This window comes from Taudactylus pleione, unplaced genomic scaffold (genome assembly GCF_031769625.1).
Source record: "Taudactylus pleione unplaced genomic scaffold, aTauple2 ptg000518l, whole genome shotgun sequence".
Taxonomy (NCBI): domain Eukaryota; kingdom Metazoa; phylum Chordata; class Amphibia; order Anura; family Myobatrachidae; genus Taudactylus; species Taudactylus pleione.
In genome coordinates, this window is record NW_028284920.1 from 8,755,069 (window position 1) to 8,779,808 (window position 24,740).

A 24,740-nucleotide genomic window follows, 5' to 3' on the forward strand; every position below is an offset into this window, starting at 1 on the left:
TTCCAGTGAAGTTCTCAGTTCCGGGTTTATGTATTCATAGTCCTATAGCACATATGGGGCTGTTGGCCTGCACATGTGCAAGCTGTGGGGAAAGGAGAGGATCTGAAGCATCACGGAGAGAAGCCCATAGGCATCTATAAGCAACTTCATCTATAGATGTCATTGGCTATTGGGCAGAAGCCTCCGAAAGTTGCGCTCTCAGATGTTTGCTGCATACAGAACTCCATCAAATCCTATGTGGACGCGGTCGGCTGTAAACCTCCCAAAATGGCAGTTTTCTGAAGTTTTACCACATTTTTTGGATTGGTGCATCCCACCCCTAGAGAGGTAGAGGGTAACAGGGAGAGGCCGAGGTTGACCTGTAGTTTGGGCAGTGGCGGATCATTAATCAGAGAATTTGAAGAGACCATCTCCTCCCACCTGCATCACTCACGAGGTCACCTCCGCAAGACCCCATTCCCAGCAGGCAGCGCATATGCAGCAGCTCAGCCTGTCCAGGATTACTGACAGTCTGGACTGTCCAAGGCTGTACTCATTGGAAAAAAAGAGTAAGCTCTGCTCTGTCTGATTCAGCAGCATCCAGTTTTTTAGTGGTAAAAGTTAGCCACAAATGGTAAAATAGAGATATATCAGAATAATCAGAGGTTTTTGTTCAATCTTAATCCTTCTGGATCTCACTGCAGCATTTGATATCGCGGACCATGACTTTCTAATTGAGGGCCTGAAAAATTTATTTGGACTAGATGGCACAGTTATTAGATAAATAAAAATTGATTTATACCAAAAGGTAACAGAGATTGTCTTCAGGAATATACTCATCATTATCAGTACCACTTCCATGCCTTGTTTTACAGGGTTCTATCCATTCTTTCATGCTATTTGCAGTATACATGCTTCCACTGAGTGGCCTGTTCTAGAACTGCTATACAGATGTTACTCACCCGTACCAGTGCTTTGCTCTGGGTAATAAGAACCCAAATGGCTGTCTAGCTGAGCTCCAGGATAGGATGGGTTGTTAACAGATGGCTGAAAACTCAGACCTGAATAAAACAGGTCCTTAAAATAGCAGCTCACCATGAAAGGAAAAGAGTAAGGGCGGGACGTACTTTAACACCCAGAAGTCCCTCTGGCGTCCTTTTGCGCATGCGCAGAAGGCCGTAGGTCGCGGGGGGGGGGGGTGATGGGGGGATACGATTGGATCCCTCCCAATGGGGAGTGTCTGATAAGAAGCCAATAGGCTTCTATTGCGTAACGCCACCTGAAGGTGGCATTACACATCAGGACGAAGTGTGCTTAGTACATTTGGGGAATGCGGTAAATACCTGAAAACTGCATTTTCGGGCTGTTTTACAACATGTTTGCCTCTAGTACATCCCGCCCTAAAGCTTTGCCAACTGACCGGACTTGCACTTGGGAGTTCACAGTAGCAAAACATTGAATCTTAGTGTTGTCCTGGATTTTGGCTTAACATTTAAACATCAGGTATCAGCCATGATCAAATCCGTATTCTTTCATCTGTTGAACATAGCCAGATTCAAGCACACAATTCCTTCAGAAGGTCTGCATACACTCATACATGCATTCATATAATCACTCTTGGACTACTCTAATTGGATCTCCCAGCAATAGATTTGCACCGCTTGCTGCTGGTACAAATTTCATCATCCAGGTTGTTCACTAACCAGCCCTATTCCTATCACCCATTGCACCTCAATAAGACACATTAACCATTACACTAGTAGTATCCATTCTCTACACCATTCACTGGTTGCCTGTAAGATGATAAATCTATTTCAGGATTTGCTGATAAATTGACAAGGGTCTGATTAGATTTGTGGGGGGCCCAGAGCAAATAACTGTTGAGGGGCCGTACCAAAATAAAATAGTTGATATGAAATACTGCGATGTTATTAAAAAGTATAATAATACATATTGTGGTGAGAGGGGTTGTCTCTCACCTGAATTGCCCACATACTGGTGGGATCAGCTCCTTCCAAGGGAGTCTGGAGTGAACCCTGTCCAGTTTGCAGCAAGGGAGGTGTTGAACTCCATGTTTTCACAGTTGCACAGGCTCAGCTTCAACTCATCACTGAGCAGCACAGGAAGGGTTTAAAACTCTCACACACCTGTTGCTCATTGCCCCTGATGCTGACTAGCAGCCAGGTAGTAGCTGTAGTGTTGTTGTGCCAGGGTCCAAGGGCTATGCTGGGAGAACATGGCCAATTGCTGACTGTTAAGCACAAGGAGTGCTGGGAAATTTGCTTTTATGTTTATTTGCTTGTTTTCTGTTATGTGCCTGTGTGTATCCAGGTCTGTGCCATGTATGCTAAGGGGCAGTATTTGCTGCCATTAAAAGGCACTGCTTTACCAAGTACCTGCCTGTCTGGAGTCCTCATTTCTATACCCCGTGTTACATTTGGTGGCCCATACGGGGAACTGCACTGCTGTCTCACAGCACAATTGCTATACGCCTACGGCGTAGCTGTTACAAGTCGCGATCACGACTTGACACTTTCTGACAGTATGCCCAGGCAGGACAGGGTTACTCCAGTTCTTCCTGTTGCTAAGCGATTGGCATGCCTCAGGAAGTGATGTGTATTCCACAAGTGCAAACTGATTGGGACTTCAGCCTATTTATACTCACTGGACTATTGCAGCTGTGCCGACTATAGAATGTCTGTGAGTTCCCTCGGCCTGGCTGCATAGTCGGGTTATTCCTGTTCTCCTGTTGATACGAACACCTATTCGGCTTCCTAGCCGCATCAAGCAGCCCCCGTGGTGCCATCTGTTCACTGAACTTCCATACGGGTCTGCTCAGCTATCTCCATACGGCTTCCAGCCGCACCAAGCAGCGCTGCCATCTGTTCTTCAAAACCAAACTGTACTCTCATGGCTATAGCTGCACCAACGGCTATTGCCGCACCATCGGCACCATTGCCGCACCATCCACTCCAAAGCCATTGTCCTAAAAACAAAACTGTAATCTCACGGCTATAGCCGCACCAATGGCTATTGCCGCACCATCGGTGCCATTGCCGCATCATCGGCACAATTACCGCACCATCGGCTCTCAAGCCATTGTTCAAAAAAAACAAACTGTACTCTCACAACTATAGCCACACCAATGGCTATTGCTGCACAATCGGCATCATTGCCGCACCATCGGCACAATTGCCGCACCATTTGCACAACTGCCGCACCATTGGCTCCCAAGCCATTATCCAAAAACCAAACTGTACTCTCACAGCTGGAGCCACACCATTGGCGCCATTGCCACACCATCGGCACAATTGCCGCACCATCAGCTCCCAAGCCATTGTAAATACAAACAGTACTCTAACGGCTATTGCCGCACTATCTGCACTATAGCCGCACCATCGATATCCTTATCACCATCAACAGTGTCAGTCCTAACTGTACATTTTTACCTATTGAAATCCCTTCTATCGCCATGTGAGCCGCTACTACCTCGAGCATAAGTCCAGATGGCCGCCTAAGTACTGGTGAACGTATCCTAGTTCTAAGGGAAAAACTGTTGGTTGTTATTGGTGGAAGATCTCGCTAGCTGGATTCTTGTGGTCTCACATGGAGTAGGCATCGGAATTCGTAACAGTAGAAAAGAATCTGACAAAGGCAGAACGTATGGTATACATGAGTATGGTTGGTGAACCAGAAAAACCGCAGTTACATTAAGGACACTTGTAATTTGCTGTGCACTGCAAGGAAAAGCTGTTTTGTGTGTACTGAAAAGAAAGTTACTTTGTTTTTTTTACTAAGGCGCTTAAGACATATAACAAATGCTGATTAGTGTGTTCACCAGCTAGTGTTCATGCTGTCTAATTAAGTTCACCTGTTGATTGAACAAGAGCAGAACTCACATACTTAATTAAGCATTGCGTTGCTGAAAGAAAAAAAAATGTTTTTTTCCTGTTCAGTTTAACCCCTGCATTGCTGAAGGAATAAAAAAGCAGTGTTTTCTTTTTCTGTGTTTAACTTGAACAATTGCATTGCTGAAAGAAAGAGATATATTTATTTGTGTAAAATGGCTTGTTATTTAAAAGCACCTACACTTGTACATACACCTCCCACTATAAAAATGGAGAAAGTTTTCATATTGTAGCAATTTTGTTGGCCTGTGTTGGCCTATCATCAAAAGACAGAGGAACAAATGTTGCAGCTGTTGACCCAGTCAGTGGTCTACTATATAGAATCAAAGTGGAGCAAGGGAAGAAGATTGAGCAGTTGTTGGTGCCCACTAGTGTTGCGAGCTGCTTATACCCATCTTTGGGGAGGTCATCTCGGAGAAGAGAAAACACTGGAACGTATACTGCTCTGATTCTTTTGGCCAGGAATCATGGCTGAACTAAAAAGATACTGCCAACAGTATCCCGTGTGCCAGAAGACCAGCCCAAGGCCTCATTTGAGAGCACCACTAGTGCCAATGCCTATTGCTGGGGTACCATTTGATCGAATTGCAATCGATCTTTTCGGTCCACTGGAAAAATCAAAGTGGGGTAACAAATATGTTCTGGTGATTTTGGATTGCACCACCAGCTATCCAAAAGTGATACCCTTGCATAATACCAAAACAACTACTATTGCCAGGGAGTTGACTCACCTCAGATTCTCTAAAGAAATCTTTACAGATCAGGGTACTCCATTTATGTCCCAAGTAATAGCAGAACTGTGTAAGAAGTTGGGTATAGTACGATTGCATACCTCAGTATACCACCCACAGACAGATGGGTTGGTGGAAAGATTTAACAGAACCTTAAAGTCTATGATACGCCAGGCTGTCCTGGATAAGTAATGGGAGTGGGAAGAAGTACTCCCTTACCTCATCATTTCCATATGTGAGGTACCCCAATCCTCAACTGGGTATAGCCCTTTTGAGCTCCTCTTTGGAAGGCAACTGTTACGATCCTCTAGCAATTGCTAGGACCGAGATGGAGGTACAAGGCACATCGAAGAACAGTCACAAGCAGAATATTAAAATCATGGCAGTTTACTTTATAAATGATATGGTGGACCTGGAGGGCCAGTACAAACACAACATGTCAATGGTGCAGTAAGGAGCTGATACAATAGGACAGTCAATAGAATATACTGTAGACTTAAAGCCCAAACTAAAGTTGTTGAATGGCAAGGAGGCCAAGTTGACAGCGATGCTTGAAATGTGGGGTTCAAGCAGGATTGTTGTATGGCCTGGAGGGCCTAGTAGACAGCGATTCTGGAAACATGGTGTAGAATCAGGATTGCTGTATGGCCTGGAGGACCTAGTTGACAGTGATGCTTGAAACATGGTGTAGAAGCAGGAGTGCTGGAGGGCCTAGTAGACAGCGATGCTTGAAACCTGGTGTTGAAGCAGGATTGCTGTATGGCCTGGAGGGCCAAGTAGACAGCGATGCTTGAAACGTGGTGTAGAGGCAGGATTGCTGTATGGCCTGAGGGCCTAGTAGACAGGAATGCTTGAAACGTGGTGTAGAAGCAGGAGTGCTGGATGGCCTAGTAGACAGCAATGCTTGAAACGTGGTGTAGAAGCAGGAGTGCTGGATGGCCGGGAGGGCCTAGTAGACAGCGATGCTTGGAACGTGGTGTAGAAGCAGGATAGCTGTATGGCCTGGAGGGTCCAGTAGACAGCGATGCTTGAACCAGGGGTACTTGGGTCACTTAGAAGCCGGTGAGCAGAGTACACGCAGCATGTACAGATTATAACTGGAAGTCTGGATGCACAGAAAGCAAGTTGCATAACCAAACGTTCCACATGAATACTCTATAGCTGACAGGGCGGCGACAGTCCAGGAAGTTCAAATAGGATCAGCTGTCAATCAGGCAGCACTAGGAGGAAACATGTGAAATCCTCTGATGCCTGGGTCTCCTAGCAACCGGCAAACTAGAAGCATGGTCAGGAGCAGGAGGAATACTGGCAGGAGACAAGTCCTGGACTGGACTTGTAACAGCAACCAAGAGGTGTCCTAGACATCTTGAAGGAAGGCTGTGAACAGCAGAAAATAGAGGGACCAAACGTTGTGGAGTACGTTAGAAAATTATATGAATGGATGTATAAAATAGGACCCATTGTTCGAGAAAATTTTGACGAGCCCAAGCTCGTCAAAAATGAGCCTATGATATCACAGATCAGATCAGAAAGTTACATCCAGGGGACAAAGTTCTAATGTTGGTGCCGAAACAAGAAAGTAAATTGTTTTCCCATTGGCCCTACGAAGTGGTGGAACCTGTAGGATTGGTAAATTATAGTGTCAGGCAGACTGGAAGGAGACATGCAGAGCAGATATACCATGTGTGTTAACTTGCTCAAATCCTGGCAAGAAGAAAAGTCCGGACCCTGCACTTCTCGATAGACTGCTCGGATGTTGCACTGACTCTTTGAGAGATACGTTGTCCACAAAGTGGCGAGGAAAAGTACAACTCAACGTCCGCAAGAAGAAGACTGGTTCATTACCAAGGAATATGTGCACTTCCCCAAGCTTGGAAAAGCGAAAGGAGGGGATGTGTGGTGAGTGGAGTGTCTCTCATCTGAATTGCCCACATTCTGGTGGGATCAGCTCCCTCCAAAGGAGTCTGGAGTGAACCCTGTCCAGTTTGCAGCAAAGGAGGTGTGGAACTCCATGTTTTCACAGTTGCACAGGCCCAGCTGCAAATCACTGAATAGCACAGAAAGGGTTTAAAACTCTCAAACACCTGTTGCTCATTGCCCCTGACGCTGACTAGTGGCCAGGAAGTAGCTGTAGTGTTGCAGTGCCAGGGTCCAAGGGCTATGCTGGGAGAACATGGCCAATTGCTGACCGTTGAGCACAAGGAGTGCTGGGACATTTACTTTTATGTTTATTTGCTTGTTTTCTGTTATGTGCCTGTGTGTATCAAGACCTATGCTCACGTATGCTAAGGTGCAGTGGCCCTGATTCAGAGACGGACGCTCTGAAAGAGCGCTCGCTCTGAATCAGGGCATTTTTTTTTTGTGCGGCCTCCTGGCCGCTCGCATAGCTGTGGGTGACCACCCACAGCTATTGCGAGCAGCCAGGATGATGGTCGCGATGGTCAAGACCATCGCGACCATCGGGGCTTGCGACAAGACCCTTGTGGTAGGGTCTCGTTGCCACAAGCCCCAGAGAGCTTCTGGCTCTAATAGAGCTGGAAGCTCTCCCACTGACATCACTGGTGATGTCAGTGGGGCCGCCCACAAACGGCAGGCGTTCGCATGGGAACGCCTCCGTTTGTGAAGCCACGCCTACAAAATGGGTCGAGCTGTCGATCAACATCGACAGCCGCCCCTTTTGTAGTGAGCACGGAGCGAGAGAATTTGTCTCTCGCTCCGTGGCTTGTGCATGCGCAGTTCGGCCGCTGCGCATGCGCAGAGCACACCATCAACGCGCTTGCGAGCGCTCAAGTGCTTGCGAGCGGGTCTGAATCAGGCCCAGTGCTTGCTGCCATTAAAAGCCACTGCATTACAAAGTACCTGCCTACTAGTCCTCATTTCTATACCCCGTGTTACAATATATAAATATGTATAATAAATAATACTCCCAGCACTGCAAATGTGTTAAACACACTGTAGTGCCCACAGATAACATTACGCTAGACAGAAACCCCAGTTCACAAATGTCACAGTACCTCCTATGCTGGTGATGTAGCTATGTCTTTGGGGGCCTCTGGGTGACTGCCCCGTCTCCCATGTTGTTAGTCCCACACTGGAGTGGAGTTGCACTGGAGATGGGGGAAGAATCAATTTCAGGAGGAGAAGGAGAAAGAATTACAGAGGAGGAGGGGGAAATGGAGAATTAATTATAGTAGGTGGATTTACAACAGTTCTACAGTTAAATGGCATGGAAAGGTGGTAGGAAATTAATTATGGAGGTTGACGAGTTGGGAAGAAATAAGTTACAGGACATAGGTATGATTGCTTGTGCTGGGTCCTTAATTACAGGGGATTGTGATGGGGACAGTGAGTAACAGTATGTCTGTATATGGGAAAACTAAGGTCAGATTATATTGAAAGAGAGAGATAAAGTTGCACATTCAATGGAAACTATCAAGTTTACAGTTTGGAAGGCAGAGGGAGACAGGAATAGGCAAAGGGTGATGGGAAGGCAGAGGGTAGCATGGAGCGGTTATCACAGTACACTATTTCTGCCTTAAACTACCTGTATTCCTCCAGCTGATGTGAGACTGGAAGAGTCCCTATGTATTTTGCTGTCCCCACCGCTCTTACCTGCTGCTGTGTAGCTGCTGCTGCTGCCGCCACCGCTCCTAGTGCTCATTCCAGACTCCAGCCTCTCCAGCACTTCCTCTCTCCTCTGCAGCCTGTAGATGAATGGAGGAGGAAGTTCAGCCTGAGATGCATGGAGCTTGTGGGAGAGTGGAGCTGCTTCCTGAGTCATGCTGTGCTGCTGCAGCACAGTTTGTTAGTATGGCGATGGCGGCAGGCAAGAGCGGGTGGGCGCCGTCAGACTAGATGACATCGGTGGGGTGACTGTGACCGCAGCGGCCCGGGCGACCATCCTGCTTGCCCGCTCCTAGAACCGCAGCTGAATTTGCTCTTTGTTGGGAACCATTACACTTGGCAATATGCTGCCATCCAACCTTAATTCCAACAAAGCTCAACCTACAAGCATCCAAGCAAGTTCTAGCATCAGAAAAGCTGCAGCTTGGCACCTGGACTTACGGGTGTCCTGTGTCCCCATACCCCTGCATTCATTTGTTCCAGCATCTCAAGCTGCATACACACAACGATTTTTTGAACGATTATCGTTAAACGATATCGTTTAATGATAATCGCGTGAAAAAATCGTTCACTTTCTGAGTCAAACGATGAACGATTATCATTCATGCGCGTTCACGTTTGTAGTTTGTAGTTCAGTCAGACTTGTCAACTCAACGATTTACATTAAGTTAATATGCAAAAATCGTTTGTAGTTCAAAAAAATCGTTCATTACACCTTAAAAAATCTGACAGATAATCTGACAGAAAATCGTTCATAAAATCGTTGGTAACAAAATCGTTGTGTGTGTATGCAGCTTAAGTATTTTTCTTTTCAAAATTGCTAGATGGTTTCAAATTAAACTCTACTCTACCAAATAAACAGAACTACAATACAGATGACATGAAAAGCAGATTTATGTTCTAAGACGTCTCAGTCGCCTGTTATTACATTACGCTGTCACTGCTCTGCATGAGGGAAGTATTAATAATTAACACACTTCCTCCTCCTGGCATATATCATTGAAGCTCACAATAGGTGTAAAAATAAAAAATGTGCCCAAAGATATATTGATATCATGGGTGGTTGTATCAAAGCAAGGTTTGTCCAACCTTGTATACTGGTAGCATTGAAAAAGGCTTTGCAAAATATTATGCGATAAAAACTGTTTGCCAGGACGTACAGCACTGGTTTCATCTTGTGACTGACCGCCTTTCTGTGCATCTATGCCAGTAAGAGTCAAAAAGAGAAAATAATCCATACATGATAAGTAGAAATGTCTACCAGTTTCTAGTAAGAATAAAGCATACACTCTGCAGTCAGGGCTACCATCAGAAATTATGGGCCCAGTACAAAGTGAACATGCAAGAACCCCCGTAACTATTTGTATCGTCAACTTCTCCCAAGCCAACAGGTGTGCACACTGACGCAGGCAGACACACAAAGAGCAGAGGGCCTGATTCAGACCCGCTCACGAGCGCTGAGCGCTTGCAAGCGGGTCGATGTTGGCCCAGTGCGCATGCGCACGAGGGAGCCGGCTCCGTCGTGCGCATGCGCAAGACCCAGATAGCGACGGCCAAGCCGTCGCTCCGGGTCTTGCTACAAAGGGGGCGTGCCGTCGATGGTGCGTGACAGCACGCCCCCTTTGGTGGGCGTGCCGGGGGCGTGGCTGGCCAGACGGAGGCGTTCCCATGGGAACGCCTACTGTCTGGGGCCGGCCCCACTGACATCACAAGTGATGTCAGTGGGAGCGCTCTCGGCTCTGATAGAGCCGAAAGCGCTCCAGGGCTTGCGGCAGACGAGACCCTACCACAAGGGTCTTATCGCAAGCCCGATGGTCGCGATGACCATCGCAACCATCTTTTTGCCCGCTCGCTATAGCTGTGGGTGGTCACCCACAGCTATGCGAGCGGCCGGGAGGCCGCTCAAAAAAAACAGAGGGACGGCCCTGATTCAGAGCGAGCGCTCTGTCAGAGCGTCTGGCTCTGAATCAGGGCCAGAGACTGAAAACAACATCTAGTATGGAGGAATATGGCTCTTAGTAATAAAATACATGCCTGTTGCTTGCAAGTAGAGCTCCAGGCTTGTTCATTCCACTGAGGGGCAGTTGCTAAATAAAGTGCTGAGCACATCAGTTTCAGGTGAAGTAACTTCCACCTTTCAGTGTGTCGCTATTACTGAGGACCTGATTCACATAGTAGGTTATTCACACTGATTCCCGATGATCGGAAATGTGTGCATGCACAGGACCCATTCTACTCAGGTGCAGTATGGGTCCTGCGAGATAGCACACAGCCCCCCCCCCATTTGTGGGACGGGGACGGCCAGCATTCCCGTAATGGGGGTGTACCACCCCCTGTTTTCCAGGATGGATAAGGCGAGGGTTAGCGGTCATGGATGCAGACTTCCTGGCCTTGGACCCGGCCAGCCTGCATTTAGCTGAGACTTACTCAGCTGGCCGATGTGCACAACATCGCATCTCGGTCGCAGCGCTGGGATCGCAGATGCTGGCAGGAGGAGTCTCTTCATTTCTGGAGCCTCCTGCAGCATTAGGATTTTAGCCATACTTACCGACATTTTTGTAATCCTTTCTAGGAGCAGCCAGAGAGAACCTGCAGCTCTCAGGTTTGGGGGGCGGGGCCAGACTATAGCTGACATTAGGCCCCACCCCTTTAAGGAAACCCTGCAATTCGCGGGTCTGTGCTGAGGGGGTGGGGCTAAATGACGCAAATTTGCATCATTTAGCACTGCCCCTTCCCTACGGACCGGCAAATTTCTCTGAAAATCTCAACATCCTGCCCACTTCACTAGGAAGTGGGCGGGATGCGGGAGATCTGGCCTACTATTCCGGGGGCTTACCCGAAAAATCAGGAGCTTCCCACGACTCTCGGGAGAGTAGGCAAGTATGATTTTAGCTGGACGGAATTCCCTTTGTGTGCAGATTTGCAATTCCATCCATCCATGAATCTGGCCCTGAGTTGTACAAGCGGCAGCCATTTTTCTGGAAAATAACAATTTACTGATATCCATGTACTGTAAATATGTCACTATAGGCCTAATTCGGAGTCGCATGCATCCACTGACACTTTTCTGTACAGACGCAGCAGACTCCTTACTTCCGGGATGCAATCAGGAAACCGGCTGACGTGATCCTGACAGCTGGCTTCCCGTCTGCTTTATCCCGGCGTGGGTTAAATGACAGGCGTCTATATCTAGACGCCTGTCATTTTCCTGACGCCGGGAGACAGGCGTCCAGCATCCCGATCAAAGGGATGCCTGGCGCCGCGAGCGGACAGCTGCGGGGGGGGAGGGTTAGGTTTAGGGCACCCGGGGGTGACTTAGGGTTAGGCACCCCCCCGGGAGGGTTAGGGTTAGGTTAGAGGGACGGAGGGTTAGGGTTAGCCACCCCCGGGGGGGACTTAGGGTTAGGCACCCCCCGGGGAACTTAGGTTTAGGCAGCGGGGAAGGAGTGGGGTTAGGGTTAGGCACTCACAGGGGGGATTAAGGTTAGGCACTTGGGGGGGGAGGTTAGGGTTAGGTTAGTTATTACTTACCTAAGGACGATTGGCATTTCCAGCGCTGTCGGCCTGCCGCTGCTGGGATCTGTTCATCTGCCGGGCTGCCGCTGACAGGAATCGACCATGCGGCCGGCGGTATTTCATACCGATTCCCTTACTTCCTTATGCTAGTTCTAGAATCCCCATGTGGAATCCTATCCCACCCACTGATTTTACATCTGCAGCTGCAATAGTCATCTTTAGTATCTGGATTTGCACTGAAACAGGTCTCCAAGTTCTATCCCCACACTACGATCGAGCACAGAGGTCGGCAGACACCCCCACGACACTCCCATGAGAAGGAACAGTTCCAGTTGTTTACTTGGTCACCGCCCAGAAATATCCATTTCATGGAATGTACGGTCCGACATGAGCCAGTGCAAGCAGAGTCGATGATCTTTTATTTTGGTGCATACATAGGCCCGGATTCAGCAAGGACCACTATTCTTCTAGAACGCACACACCGTCGACATGATTTTATATGTGTGTTATGGAGCTCTAAGTCCAAACCTATTTAAGTCCCAACCTTTTTGCCACTCTCTGAGACTTCCACAAGGGTCCCAGCCTGCTATTGATTGGTCAGAGCAAATCTTTGGATCATACAATGAAATGTGTGGTCTGTGGGCCTGATTCAGAGCCGCTCGTAAGCGGCCGCTCGTTCATCCCAAGCGATGTTCGCACAACTGCACATGCGTATGGGTCGTAATGCGCATGCGCCAACCAGTCAGTGCGGTCGGAAATCGAGCGCTCGCAAAATAGCGAATGCCTGCTAATTTGAGTGACAGGATGAGGCATTTGTGGGTGGTAACAGGGGAAGGTGCTTGAAAACGGGGAGTGGTGATCCAAACGCAGGCGTGCCAAACGGTCAAAACGGGCGTTTTAAGGGTGTGCATAATTAACAAAGCAGCGTCATCGGCCACGTCACTTGGTTGTCTCTTAGCCTGAACTGTTCGCATGATTGCGGTAGGAAAATCCAACCACAAGCACTGCGAGAAGTTCAGACGCCTTTCGATGTACTCGATTAATCAAATAAATAGCGGAGATGACGTAGCATGCGAGCGGCCAGGAGGCGTCTTTTCAAAATAGCGAGCGCATATTTCGTTCGCTCGCTCAGACATAGAGGCGTCAACAGACCGCAAAGAGCGAGCGCTCAATTTAAATATCCGGCCCCTTTTTCTGAACGAGCGAGCGCAAATAGCGTCCGGCTCTGAATCAGGCCCTGTGTGAGAACAAAGCAAAATACAGACTGCTATTGAGGCACAGGCTCTCATATCTGAAAATTCTGTTGCAGTCGGCTTTGAATCAGTATCCTGTTAAAAGAAGCCCCTACACCACCACCACACCCTGCATCATCATTTTAACTTGGTGACAGTGGTTAACAGGTTTGTTTATTCAAGATTTGTTCACAATATGCAAAATACATATTTCAATGATCCTGACATGATTGGCAGTTACAGCCAATGGAAAGTATACCTGTAATACCTTCCAGCAGTCTTCATTTTAGCAGGACCGTCCCATTCTGCAGGCTATGGCCCTGATTCAGAGCAGGATGGTCTGACAGAGCGCTCACTCTGAATCAGGGCCAGGCTATTTCTTTTTAGAACGGCCTACTGGCCGCTCGCATAGCTGTGGGTGACCACCCACAGCTAAAGCGAGCGGCCAGGAAGATGACCATCGGGCTTGCGACGAGACCCTTGTGTTAGGGTCTCGTTGCTGCAAGCCCCAGAGAGATTTCGGCTCTAACAGAGCCGAACAGAGCCGAAATCTCTCCCACTGACATTACTCGTGATGTCAGTGGGTCTGGCCCCAAATGGAGGCGTTGACATGGGAACGCCTCCGTTTGGGCAGCCACTCCCCCGGCCCGCCCACCAAAGGGGGCGTGCTGTCACTCAACATCGACAGCACGCCCCCGTTGGTACGAGACCCTGAACGACGGATTGTCCGTCGCTATCCGGGTCTCGCGCAGTCACACAACGGATCCAGCTCCATCGTGCGCATGCGCACTGCCCCACCATCGACCCGGTTGCGAGCGCACAGCGCTCGTGACCGGGTCAGAATCAGGGCTACTGTCCCACCTTCCCAGTAGTTGTGGGAGGTTCATTCATCGATGCTCTAGCAGGTGCCACTCACCTACCACTGGTGAAAGCAAGCTTGGAAGAGAATATTGTACCACAGAGGAGAAGGGACCCACCTGAAGGCACATGTAAGATGCGGCCGGTGCTTGAGGGGCTGCTCAGAGGAGGGGTCAGCTGCACATGGGCCCGTTTAGGCATTAATACCCCTTGATGTTGAGGGTGGTAGTACTTGGCTAGTGTGCAGTGTTTTGCTCCATAAACACCTATTAGGGATCAGGTGAAAAGGTTCCTGTTTAGGCTTGTCAGACAAGTGGTCTAAAAGTGTATTCGAGCGAAATAAAGGGCTTGATTCAGATTTGAGAACAGAGTAATGGTGTGTACACACAGGACCTCATTCAGAGCCGCTCGTAAAATGCGAGCGCTCGCTTTGAATGAGGGCGGGCGCATCCATTTTCTGAGCCGGCCTCCTGGTCGCTCGCTAGACTGTGGGTGACCACCCACAGCTTTAGCGAGCGGCCAGGTTGATGGTCGCGATGGTCAAGACCATCGCGACCATCGGGGCTTGCAACAAGACCCTTGTGGTAGGGTCTCATCTTCCGCAAGCCCAGGTGAGCTTTCGGCTCTAATAGAGAATGCCTCCATTTGGCCAGCCACCCCCCCACCCCGCCTACAAAACGGTGCGAGCTGTCGATCACCATCGACAGCCACCCCTTTTGTAGTGAGCTCCAGAGTGAGAGCATTTCTCTCTCGCTCCAGGGTTTGCGCACGCGCAGTGCGGCCACTGCGCGTGCACAGTGCCTCAACATCAACCCACTTGCGAGCGCTCAGTGCTTGCAAGCGGGTCTGAATGAGGCCCACAGTACGATAAAAATGCATGATATGAACGATAATTATATCGATCATATCGTTATCGTTCATTTTGTGCGTTTTTCGGTGCCTCCAACCCACCAACGACCTGCGATGCGTGGGCACGTATGGATGATAAAAATTTCGTCCATCAACCATGCATGCAGGCCAACCTGGTCGATATCGACCAGGTTACTATAGGGACCCGCAATCGTTGATAGAGGGTCGCTGGCCATTGTTGGTGGGTTGGTGGTGTGCTTGATGATCGATATCTGGAGGGCGGTGTGCAAGTGGGCATCTTAAGACAGGCTGGTGGGCATCTGCATCCACAATGCGATCGCACGCTGAGACATAGTGGGCGTGCTAATACCTTGCTGTGCGATCGCTCTCCTTGCCGAAATTTGCAAATGCATCTAGCATGCACGGCATCTAGTGAGCGGGTCTGAATCGAGCACTCTACTCCCAAATCTGAAACAGGCCCAAAGTGGGGTCATTGCACATAACAATGACCAATCAGAGTCTAACTATCATGTATCTAGCACAGGCTGTATTAAGCCACTGTGCCCAATGGTAACTGGATACCCTCTATTGTAATAGATTCCACATAGTGCCTCTACACAGCTCCCCACTACCTCACATGGGGCTTCTACACAGTGTACCTCTGCTTCCTTTCCCAAGTATGCCTCTGCCCCATCCCTCCTCAAGTGTGCCTTTGCCCCCCTCCCCAAGTGTGCCTCTGCTCCAGCTTTCCCCATGTGCTTCTCTCACCACCTCTCTTTCTCTGACCTTGCCACCACTCCCATTCCCAAAGACTGCTTCCCCCCACCCCATGGCTTGTGGCTGCAATCAGAAGTAGCGAAGACGAACGGAAGCAAAACCGTGTTCAAGACCAATTTTTTCTATAATGAATCATTTGGATTTTTCTCCCTTTAAAGGGTTGTATATAACCCTGCTATGTGGGGGACGTCAGTGCATATGCTTACTCTGGGTGCCTGCACTCCATGATACACCTCTGAGTCTAATTGGTGGGAGGCCGGGGGCCCTGTCGGTTTCATCTGTCCTGGGCCCCGACAATTTCTGACAGCAGCCATGGTCATTTCCCTGCATTGGTTACAAGGCACAATGATCCCTATGGCTACATCCCTATGGCTACATGCATATTCTGAAAAGTATTAATGTGTTTTCATCAACAAAAAGATCTTACTTACAACTTTGGGGCTCGTTTACATTTGGCTGTAAGTCAATTTTATGACACACCTTTTAGATGTAGCAGTACACGCCCACTTTACCGCCGCACTCATAGTATTGCTTTCACACTCTCCCTGAAATACTTTTTCAAAAGTAGGCAAGTATATAGTAGCCTCTAAGTTAACTTTATAGTGCAGCCCTGTGTCTGAATGGGCCTCGCTGTAGCTTTTCTGATAAATATCCTTCTTGTTTAGCAAGTTTAGGAGGACCATTTTCCTACCTCTGTACAATGGACTGCACTGAGCACAAAGGAAAACTTGGGCGGTTATGTAATAGGTTCCGATATTACGGAACCGGCGTGTTGTCAGCAAGTTCACTGCTAAACTTAAAGAGGAGGCAATCAGTTATAAAACAAAACCAACCTTATAACTGAGTGCCAATATAGAGGCGAACTTGCTGTAATGAAGTCATTTCCTTAATATTGAACCTACAATATTGCATAATATTGCATAACCCCGCTTGGTCTTTATTTTTATATAACATGCTACTTAATACTTTCTGAATCAGTGCCAATAAAATCCTACTTCTGTCTATTTTAAATTCAGAATTTGCATCAACAAAATGTAAAAAGAAATTGGGGGCTAACTCAGTTTATAAAGGCGGTGTGTTTGTAAATCAGGGCTGGATTATAGGCGGGGCAGATGGGGTGGTCGTCCAGGTGGACCCCCACACATAAGGGGCACCCACAAACATTCCCGCCCACTCTATACCCTCTCTGGCCGGCTCCCGACAGCACTCTAAGCCAGTGGTTCCCAAAGATTTTTGAATCACGTCGCCCTAGACTATCACTATTGTTTTCACGGCACCCCTAAGCTGAAAGTTTGTTATTGAGAAATTCAGTAAAAAATTAAGTAAAGTAGTAAATTGTGCTTACCTGTCATCCTTAGGGTCAGTTATGTACTGGTGGACAGGTTTGTGCTTCTGTTTGTCCACATATTTACATTAAATTGACCTTAAATAATTTTATTTGGTGCTGGGCCACCAGCCTGAGGCACCTCTGCAAGAGTCCGAGGCACCCCAGGGTGCCACGGCGCACAGTTTGGGAACCAATGCTCTAAGCACAGTCACTGATGGGCCAGTCCGTGGCTGACGATGAAGCCCCTCCCCCTCACTGACATAATGATGCGATTTGCGGGTGTATCAGCAGGGGGCGGAGCCTGATGCCGTGAATTGCCCGCCGCCATCAGAAGCTGAATGATGGGGCGTGTCCTGGCAGGCAAGAGTATCAGCCATGTTTTTTAGATGCTCCTGGCCAACGGAGACAAAAAAGCCCTCTAACCCCTTCTTATACCACCCAGAGGGTACGACTTTGACGCTCAAGGCTCCCTCAAGTCCTCCTCATACTCAGGGTGAGGGTTGCGGAGCTGGGACGTACTTTTTAGTGCGTTTGCAGACTGCGGCCTAACCACCCTGCTGAAGCCGGGGACTCGCACTGGAGACGCGGCCGGAGGTACGCCCGGAAGTCCCGCTGACTACATCATCGTAGCACGCAGAGACCAGAGGCAGACTGGTCTCCCCAGGTGAGGAGTAGTGATAGCTCACCTCTCTCTCCTCCAGGTGCATAGAGCGCACTCAGAGCGGACGGCTCCCGCGTCCGCAGCCCGGTCTCCCCGTTCATCGCGGCCCACGTGACACGCTCCACAATTGTTTCTGGGGTCACCGGTGCTTTCCAACGCTCAACTATACAGCTCTTTCACCCAGCACCCAGCTACTGACTCTGCTCTGGACTGCACATAAATGTTCCCTGCAGACTCCACAGACAATCATTTCTACCAGCACATCTGACAACAATTGGGGGATGCATTGATTTTCTGGAAGTTTGTAGATAGGAGTTACCTCGACGTGGTTACCTGGCTGTTTTACCACCTGTGAGGTATACTTTGCTGAGTCCCACAGTATCACCCGAACACGGCAGATAACGTTTGACTGACACTCTGCCAACCCTTCTTTGGGGGATATAACAGTCTACAAGTAATCCATAATTTTTGCATCCTCTATTTCTACAAAGATATTGTATACATCTCTATTGAATATACTCACTCCCCTCTATTATAATCCTGCCAAAGAGGAAATATTCAACTATATAAATCCTCACGCGCATTCAGCCTTTATGTAGGTTAACTGTGAGACCATATAGCTGCTCTCTGATTTGCTACTCGATGTGACTTAATGTCAATGTGATGCCAGGCCGCAGGGAGTCACCGTGTACGGGATTTTCACCTATGCAACCTGATGTCGCCTACTGTCACTATGCTACTATTTACTGATCTTCCTTACGCTACATTATGGTCAAAAATAAAAAATCACCTCAAAAAGGTAACACACCTCTACTGAAAGGACCCCATTCTCAGGCAGATCTGAGACCATTTCTCCATACCAATCCTGCCAAGGTCATAGTAGATCCTACAACGTCCAGCCCCTTGTCTTCTTCAACAACCCCCACAATGTCCCTATTTCAGGAAGACCAACCTCATACATCCGCTGAGAAGGATACAGACCTCCAGGACATTCTCTCTTTCATGAAGACCTTACCCACAAAACAAGACCTCCAAGACACCATTCGACAGGAACTTGCTATTGTTCGGAAAGACATATCACAGATCTCTGACCGTGTCACTTCTCTAGAAAATTTTCAAGAATCCACAGATGCTTACATGATATCCTTGAAAGATGTAATTTCAGCCCAAACAAAATAAATTTGTGCTATTAATCTTAGGATGACAGATCTCGATAACAGGGGACAGAGAAATAACGTCCGAATTAGAGGTCTACCAGAAGATGTCCCCCAATCTGGTCTGATAAATGCACTTACAAAGATATTCAACGAAATTCTGGAAAATGATCCGAATGAGCTTATCACCTTTAATAGAGCTCACCGAGAATTAAAACCAAGAGGTCTTCAAGCTGACCACCCCCGTGATGTCATATGTCGTTTACACTACTATTCACAGAAAGATGAACTTATGCGCAAAGCTAGACAGTTGGACGGGATTGACTTCAACGGTGTGGTTATCCAAATTTTCCAAGATTTATCCTAGCATACGCTTCAACAGCGTAAATCCCTTAAACCTGTCACTGATGAGCTCCGTAAGCGCCAACTGAAATATAGATGGGGTTTTCCCTTCAACCTTCAAGTATCTTCGGCTGGGAATACACATTCTTTAACCTCGTATTCTGATCTGCCTTCATTTTGCCTTCATTTTGTTCTGGACTTGGGATAACAAAGCTCAACATCCCCAATTGGGAATTTGATCTGCCTGAACTGCAATTACCTCAAAGACCTGTGAATAACCCACCTTGGCAAGAAGTCCATGGCTCCAGGAGAAGACCACATGCTCCATCACCTTCACTGGCTGAAGATGCTACCTGATTGGTCCTATCTGCTCTTGGACTAGGTTTCTCCTCTGTTGATAGCGGATGAGATCCATCTAATTGCTGATTTTATTGTTTGCTAATTTTTTTCCGTATCTTTTAGAAGGGTCTTTTGTCTATCTCGAAAAATGGATAATTGAAATTTTTTCAATGATCTATTAGGTTACCAATTTGGATCTTCTTGAAATTTTAGGTGTGTTTTTCTACTACAGGGTCCATAGGGTATCCACAGGATACCTTGGGCTATAGGTGTGACGTCAGTCATCGGGCACCATAGAGTTAAGCTTTCAGCCTCCCAGGATGCACTAGGGTCCCCCTCCTATACCCCGCCCCCGAGCCAAGGCACCTCAGTTTCGTTTGGTGCCCGGCCGGAGTCGGGTGCACCTGTTGGAGTGGGGGCTGGAAGAGCCCCTGAAGCTTTTTCTTCATGCAGCTGTGGTTGCACATCTGGATAAACAGCATGGACAGTCAGTCCTGACATCCATGCTGTCTTCCCTACACCCCCGCCGGTACCAGAACGCCGGTACCGATCCGGGGATGCTGGTGAGCTTCTGGGGTCACAGCTAGCGGTGACCCCAGATGTTCCGGACCATGGCCGGATTCAAGGGGGATGGCAGGTAAGCAGCGGGGTCCCGCGGTGGTCCCCGTTGTTACATGGTCCAGAGTCCCCAGGCAGGGGGCTCCCTGGGGACTGGCTGCAGCGTGGAGCCAGGTATGAACCTGCGCTTCCACTACCCCCTGGGACAGCGGACCGCAGCAGAGCGGAAGTGCTGCGGCATCCCGGGGGTTAAATGCATGCCAGGGGAGTGCGCCTTCCCTGTCTCACAGCCGGCGCCTCCCCCGCTGCACACAGCCCTCTCTGCACACTGCCGACTGGTCCTGTAGCAGCGCTCCTCCCCCAGGCCAGCCTCCTCTCTGCTCCTCGGCGGCCATCTTTCCAACGCATGGTGAACGCTGCTGGAAGCACTGGACGGAAGCATCGTGGTCTGGGTCCCCCCGCATACCTCTCCTCCGATTTGGGTCAGGTCTGTGTATGCTGCGCTGTGTCCTACCAGGCCCTGTGTCTGCGTAGTTGAGTGATCAGCGCTGTTAGTGCAGGAATTGATTTTTCTTTGCATTGTATGTGACTGTGCTAGCGCTGCTGCCTGTAACTTTTCTTTTAACTGTCAGCTTTATTACTGTCCCTGTCCTTTCTGCTAAGCCCTTGCGGTGCGGTGCTGCAGGGTGGTCTCTCGCCTATTTAATATATAATTGGTGAGAGGGGTCACATACTTAGTGCCATCATGTCTGAAAGTGATTTTCCTCTCCACCTACAGTGTACTACGTGTAAAGTACCGTTAGTGGAGGGGGAGGGTAGCGCGGAGGGCCTCTGCCGGCAGTGTTTGTCTATGGCGCAGCCTATTACGGTTACAGCACCGGTACAGGAGCTGCCCTGGGCTTGTTTCGCTCAGGCGCTTACAACCTTAGTGGGCCAGTTAGCTCCGCAGCCCGCGTTTACGCCGATGGGTTTGTCCCAGCAGTCAGTGGTGTCGTCACCCATGCAGGGTTTCCCACGACAATTGGTGGTACCCCACAGTCTCCCTATTTCCCCGCTCCCGGTTTCTCAGGAGCCGGCGTGGGTTAACTCCCTGACAAGTTCTGTACAGCACTTGTCGGATGTGTTGCAAGGGGAGTCTGTGATGCGGCCACATAAACGGCCGGTGGCGTCTCTGTCGGCTCCTTATGAGGATGACGAGGGGACGTCTGATGATGGGGAGATTCTGGATCCTTACGATCAGGAACCTCTCCATACTAAGGACGCTGACGCTAAGTCCAAGGTATATATTCCTGGACTTATTAGGGCAGTCCGCACAGCCTTGGTGATTGAGGACGAAGTTCCCCCAGCGGCTAAATCCAAGTATGCCTTTTTTAAAGATGTGAAGGACAATGCCACAGTCTTTCCTCTTTCGGGTCAGTTAGTGGACCATTTAGAGGAGGCGTGGAAACAGCCTGGCAAAAGATACCAGCCGCAGAGGCGCCTGGCAATGGCTTATCCGTTTGCGGATAATTATTTTGCAAAGTGGGAATCCCCTCCACAGGTGGATTCTCACGTGACCCATCTTGTCCGTAGTGCCACATTGCCGATGCCATCCATGTCCTCCCTTAAGGATGCTATGGACCGCAAGGTGGAGATCTGCCTGAAGTCCACTTATTCCCTTGCGGGGGGGGCAGCACGGCCGGCTATGGCCATTTGCTGGGTTGCCAGAGCGATGGAGCGCTGGGCGGATTCATTAGAGGCGTCTTTTGATTCCGACTGTCTGGCCGAACAGGCGGAGTTGATTGGTAATCTCCGTGATTCGGCCACTTATATCAACGAGGCGGCCTTAGACATTAGTACTCTGGTGTCTAGAATTTCTTCAGCAGCAGTGGCTGCTCGTCGCACCTTGTGGCTGCGATCCTGGAAGGCGGACACAGATTCCAAAAAGGGTTTGGAGGCGTTGCCATTTACCGGAGAAGTTCTCTTCGGTCCGGATCTGGACAAGATTGTGGCCACGCTGGCGGCAGCCAAATCGGCTTGTCTCCCGTCGGCCGCTGCTCCTTCTGGTTCTGGACCATCGTCCTTTCGGTCTTATAGGGCCCAGGGCAGGCCCAAACCACAGTCTTTTCCTCGACAGGCTGGCCCTAAGAAATCGGCAAAGCCCCGGAAGCAGGCATGGAGTACCAGACGTCCGGCCCCTAAGCCAGATGACAAGCCTGCGGCCTGACGGTCCGGGCCTCCCTTTGGGGGATCCCAAAGTGGGAGGCCGCCTGCTGCAGTTCGCCCAGTGTTGGTCGGTCACTACGACAGACACTTGGGTTCTCGAGGTGGTCTCCCACGGGTACACCATCTCTTTCCAGCACAGACCCCTGGCTCGATTCTTCACCACGGGTCTACCATCAGACCGCAACAAGGCTACGGAGCTGTGGAAGGTATTGCACACTATGCTCCAGGCTGGAGTTATAATGCCTGTTCCATTCTCCCAGAGGGGCCAGGGTTTCTATTCAAATCTTTTTTTGGTACAGAAACCCAATGGGTCATATCGTCCGATTCTCAACCTCAAAGCTCTCAACAAGTCTTTGCGGGTACCGAAGTTTCGGATGGAGACCCTATGGTCCATCATTCTGGCGCTGGAACCTGGGGACTACATGGTATCATTGGACATACAGGACGCTTACCTGCATGTCCCTATTCTTTTGCACCATAAACAGTTCCTCAGGTTTGCAATCCGCAGCGACCACTTCCAGTTTCGGGCGTTACCTTTTGGCCTGGCGACAGCACCACGTGTGTTCACCAAGGTGATGGCGGTCATGGCGGCTTCTCTGCGGCTGCAGGGAGTCCGCATGTTGCCGTACTTGGACGACCTTTTATTGGTGGCGGGATCTCCAGAGCTCCTTCTATGCCACTTGGACCTGACCATTGCGCTACTGCAACGGCAGGGCTGGCTAATCAACTGGCAGAAGTCCACTCTAATCCCGTCTCGGTGGATTCTGCACCTCGGAGCCTTATTGGACTCGGAACAGCAAAGGATCTTCGTGACGGGGGAAAAGATCTCTGCTTTACAGTCGAGGGTGCGCAGTTGTCTGCACAGCCGCCGGGTGTCTCTACACTCGGCGATGAGGTTACTGGGCTCCATGGTGTCGGTGTTCAACATGGTGGAATATGCCCAGTTTCACTCCAGACCTCTGCAGCACCTGATCCTGTCCAAGTGGAACGGGCTGCCTCAGTCTCTGAAGTCCCAGACGATTTTGCTCACCCCGGAGGTTCGCCTGTCCCTTGCCTGGTGGTTACAGACGACCCATCTCAGCAAGGGACGTCCGTTCTGGGTTCCAAATTGGGTCCTGTTGACAACGGACGCCAGTCTTCGGGGCTGGGGAGCAGTTTCGGGTCCACACTTGTTCCAGGGCAGGTGGACGCCAACAGAATCGGAGCTTCCAATCAATATCTTGGAACTCTGTGCGGTCTTCAATGCTCTCCAGCAGGCACTTCGGGTTCTCCAGGGTCGTCCGGTACAGGTCCAGTCGGACAATGCTACCACCGTGGCCTACATAAACAGGCAAGGAGGAACCCGAAGTCGGGCGGCTCTCGTGAAGGTCTCTCGGATCCTGGTATGGGCGGAGCGCAATCTTCCGGCCATATCAGCGGTCTTCATTCCGGGAGTGCTAAATTGGGAGGCGGACTTTCTAAGTTGCCAGGACGTTCATCCGGGGGAATGGTCCCTGCACCCAGACGTTTTTCAACTGCTGGTGGACAGATGGGGTTTTCCAGAGATCGACCTCATGGCGTCCCGCCACAACAACAAGTTGCCGGTGTACGGGTCTCGCACAAGAGACGAAGGGGCGTCTCTGGTGGATGCTCTGTCCGTCCAGTGGACGTTCCGGTTCGCATACCTGTTCCCTCCGGTCTCCCTTTTTCCACGGGTAATCCGGAAATTCAAACAGGAAGGAGGGACGCTCCTGTTGATAGCTCCAGACGGCACTGGTTCTCAGACCTTCAGGGTCTGTCCGTGGACAGTCCTCTGCGGTTGCCGCTATGACCGAACCTTCTGTCACATGGTCCTTGTCTTCACCCGGACCTGACTCAGCTGTCTTTGATGGCGTGGCTGTTGAGACAGCCATGCTGAGGTCCAGGGGGTTTTCCAGTTCTGCAGTGCGAGGATATACCATCGCATGTGGCATACGTTCTTCCAGTGGTGTCGACCGAGAGGTTATGCACCGCGGGAGTTTCGTCTGTCTCGGATACTCGCCTTCCTACAAGCGGGACTAGATCATGGGCTTCGCCTTGCTTCTTTGAAGGTACAGGTTTCGGCCCTGTCTGTCTGGTTTCACCGTAGGATTGCTACAATCCCGGATGTGCGTACCTTTATGCAAGGTGTTCTCCGCATTCAGCCGTCCTTTGTTCCACCTGTGGCGCCTTGGGATTTGGCTGTGGTCCTGAGGGCTCTCCAGGGACCGCCGTTTGAACCACTGGGCTTAGTGGATCTTAAATGGCTAACAGCTAAGACTGTTTTCCTTCTGGCTATTGCTTTGGCCAGACGTGTTTCTGATTTAGGGGCTCTTTCTTGTAGACCCCCTTTCTTGGTTTTTCATGGGAACAGGGCAGTGCTCCGCACTCGGCCCGAGTTTCTTCCCAAAGTTGTTTCCCAGTTTCATGTTAACGAGGAAATCGTTGTTCCGGCCTTTAACTCACCTGGTCTTTCCGTGGGTGAGGCCTCTTTGGATGTTGTGCGGGCCTTAAGGACTTATGTTGACCGCACTTCTTCGTTTAGGAAGTCGGACGCCTTGTTTGTCCTCTATGGCTTCCGTAAAAAGGGTTGGCCTGCTTCAAAGCAAACTTTGGCAGCCTGGATCCGTATGGCTATTTCTGAAGCTTATCTTCATGAAGGCCTACCGGTTCCTCCTTCTCT

The 24,740-nt window shown here is 49.7% G+C and overlaps 2 protein-coding genes across 2 annotated transcripts in view; both read left to right on the top strand.

Moving 5' to 3' along the window:
- Nucleotides 1-24,740, top strand: part of PLPP4 (phospholipid phosphatase 4) — a 173,383-nt gene that overhangs the window by 126,217 nt on the left and 22,426 nt on the right. The gene's annotated exons all lie outside the window — the stretch shown is intronic.
- Nucleotides 18,663-23,913, top strand: LOC148501470 (uncharacterized). Its single transcript, XM_088450414.1, has 2 exons — nt 18,663-18,953; nt 23,239-23,913. The coding sequence occupies exons 1-2, from the start codon at nt 18,663-18,665 to the stop codon at nt 23,911-23,913; spliced, it is 966 nt and encodes a 321-aa protein (XP_088306540.1).

Excerpts from the sequence above, each read along its gene's own strand:
- LOC148501470 (XM_088450414.1), top strand. The coding sequence starts at position 18,663 with ATGACAGATCTCGATAACAGGGGACAGAGAAATAACGTCCGAATTAGA. Across the intron at positions 18,954-23,238 it reads GGATTGACTTCAACGGTGTG|GGCAGGTGGACGCCAACAGA; the intron begins GTTATCCAAATT and ends CACTTGTTCCAG.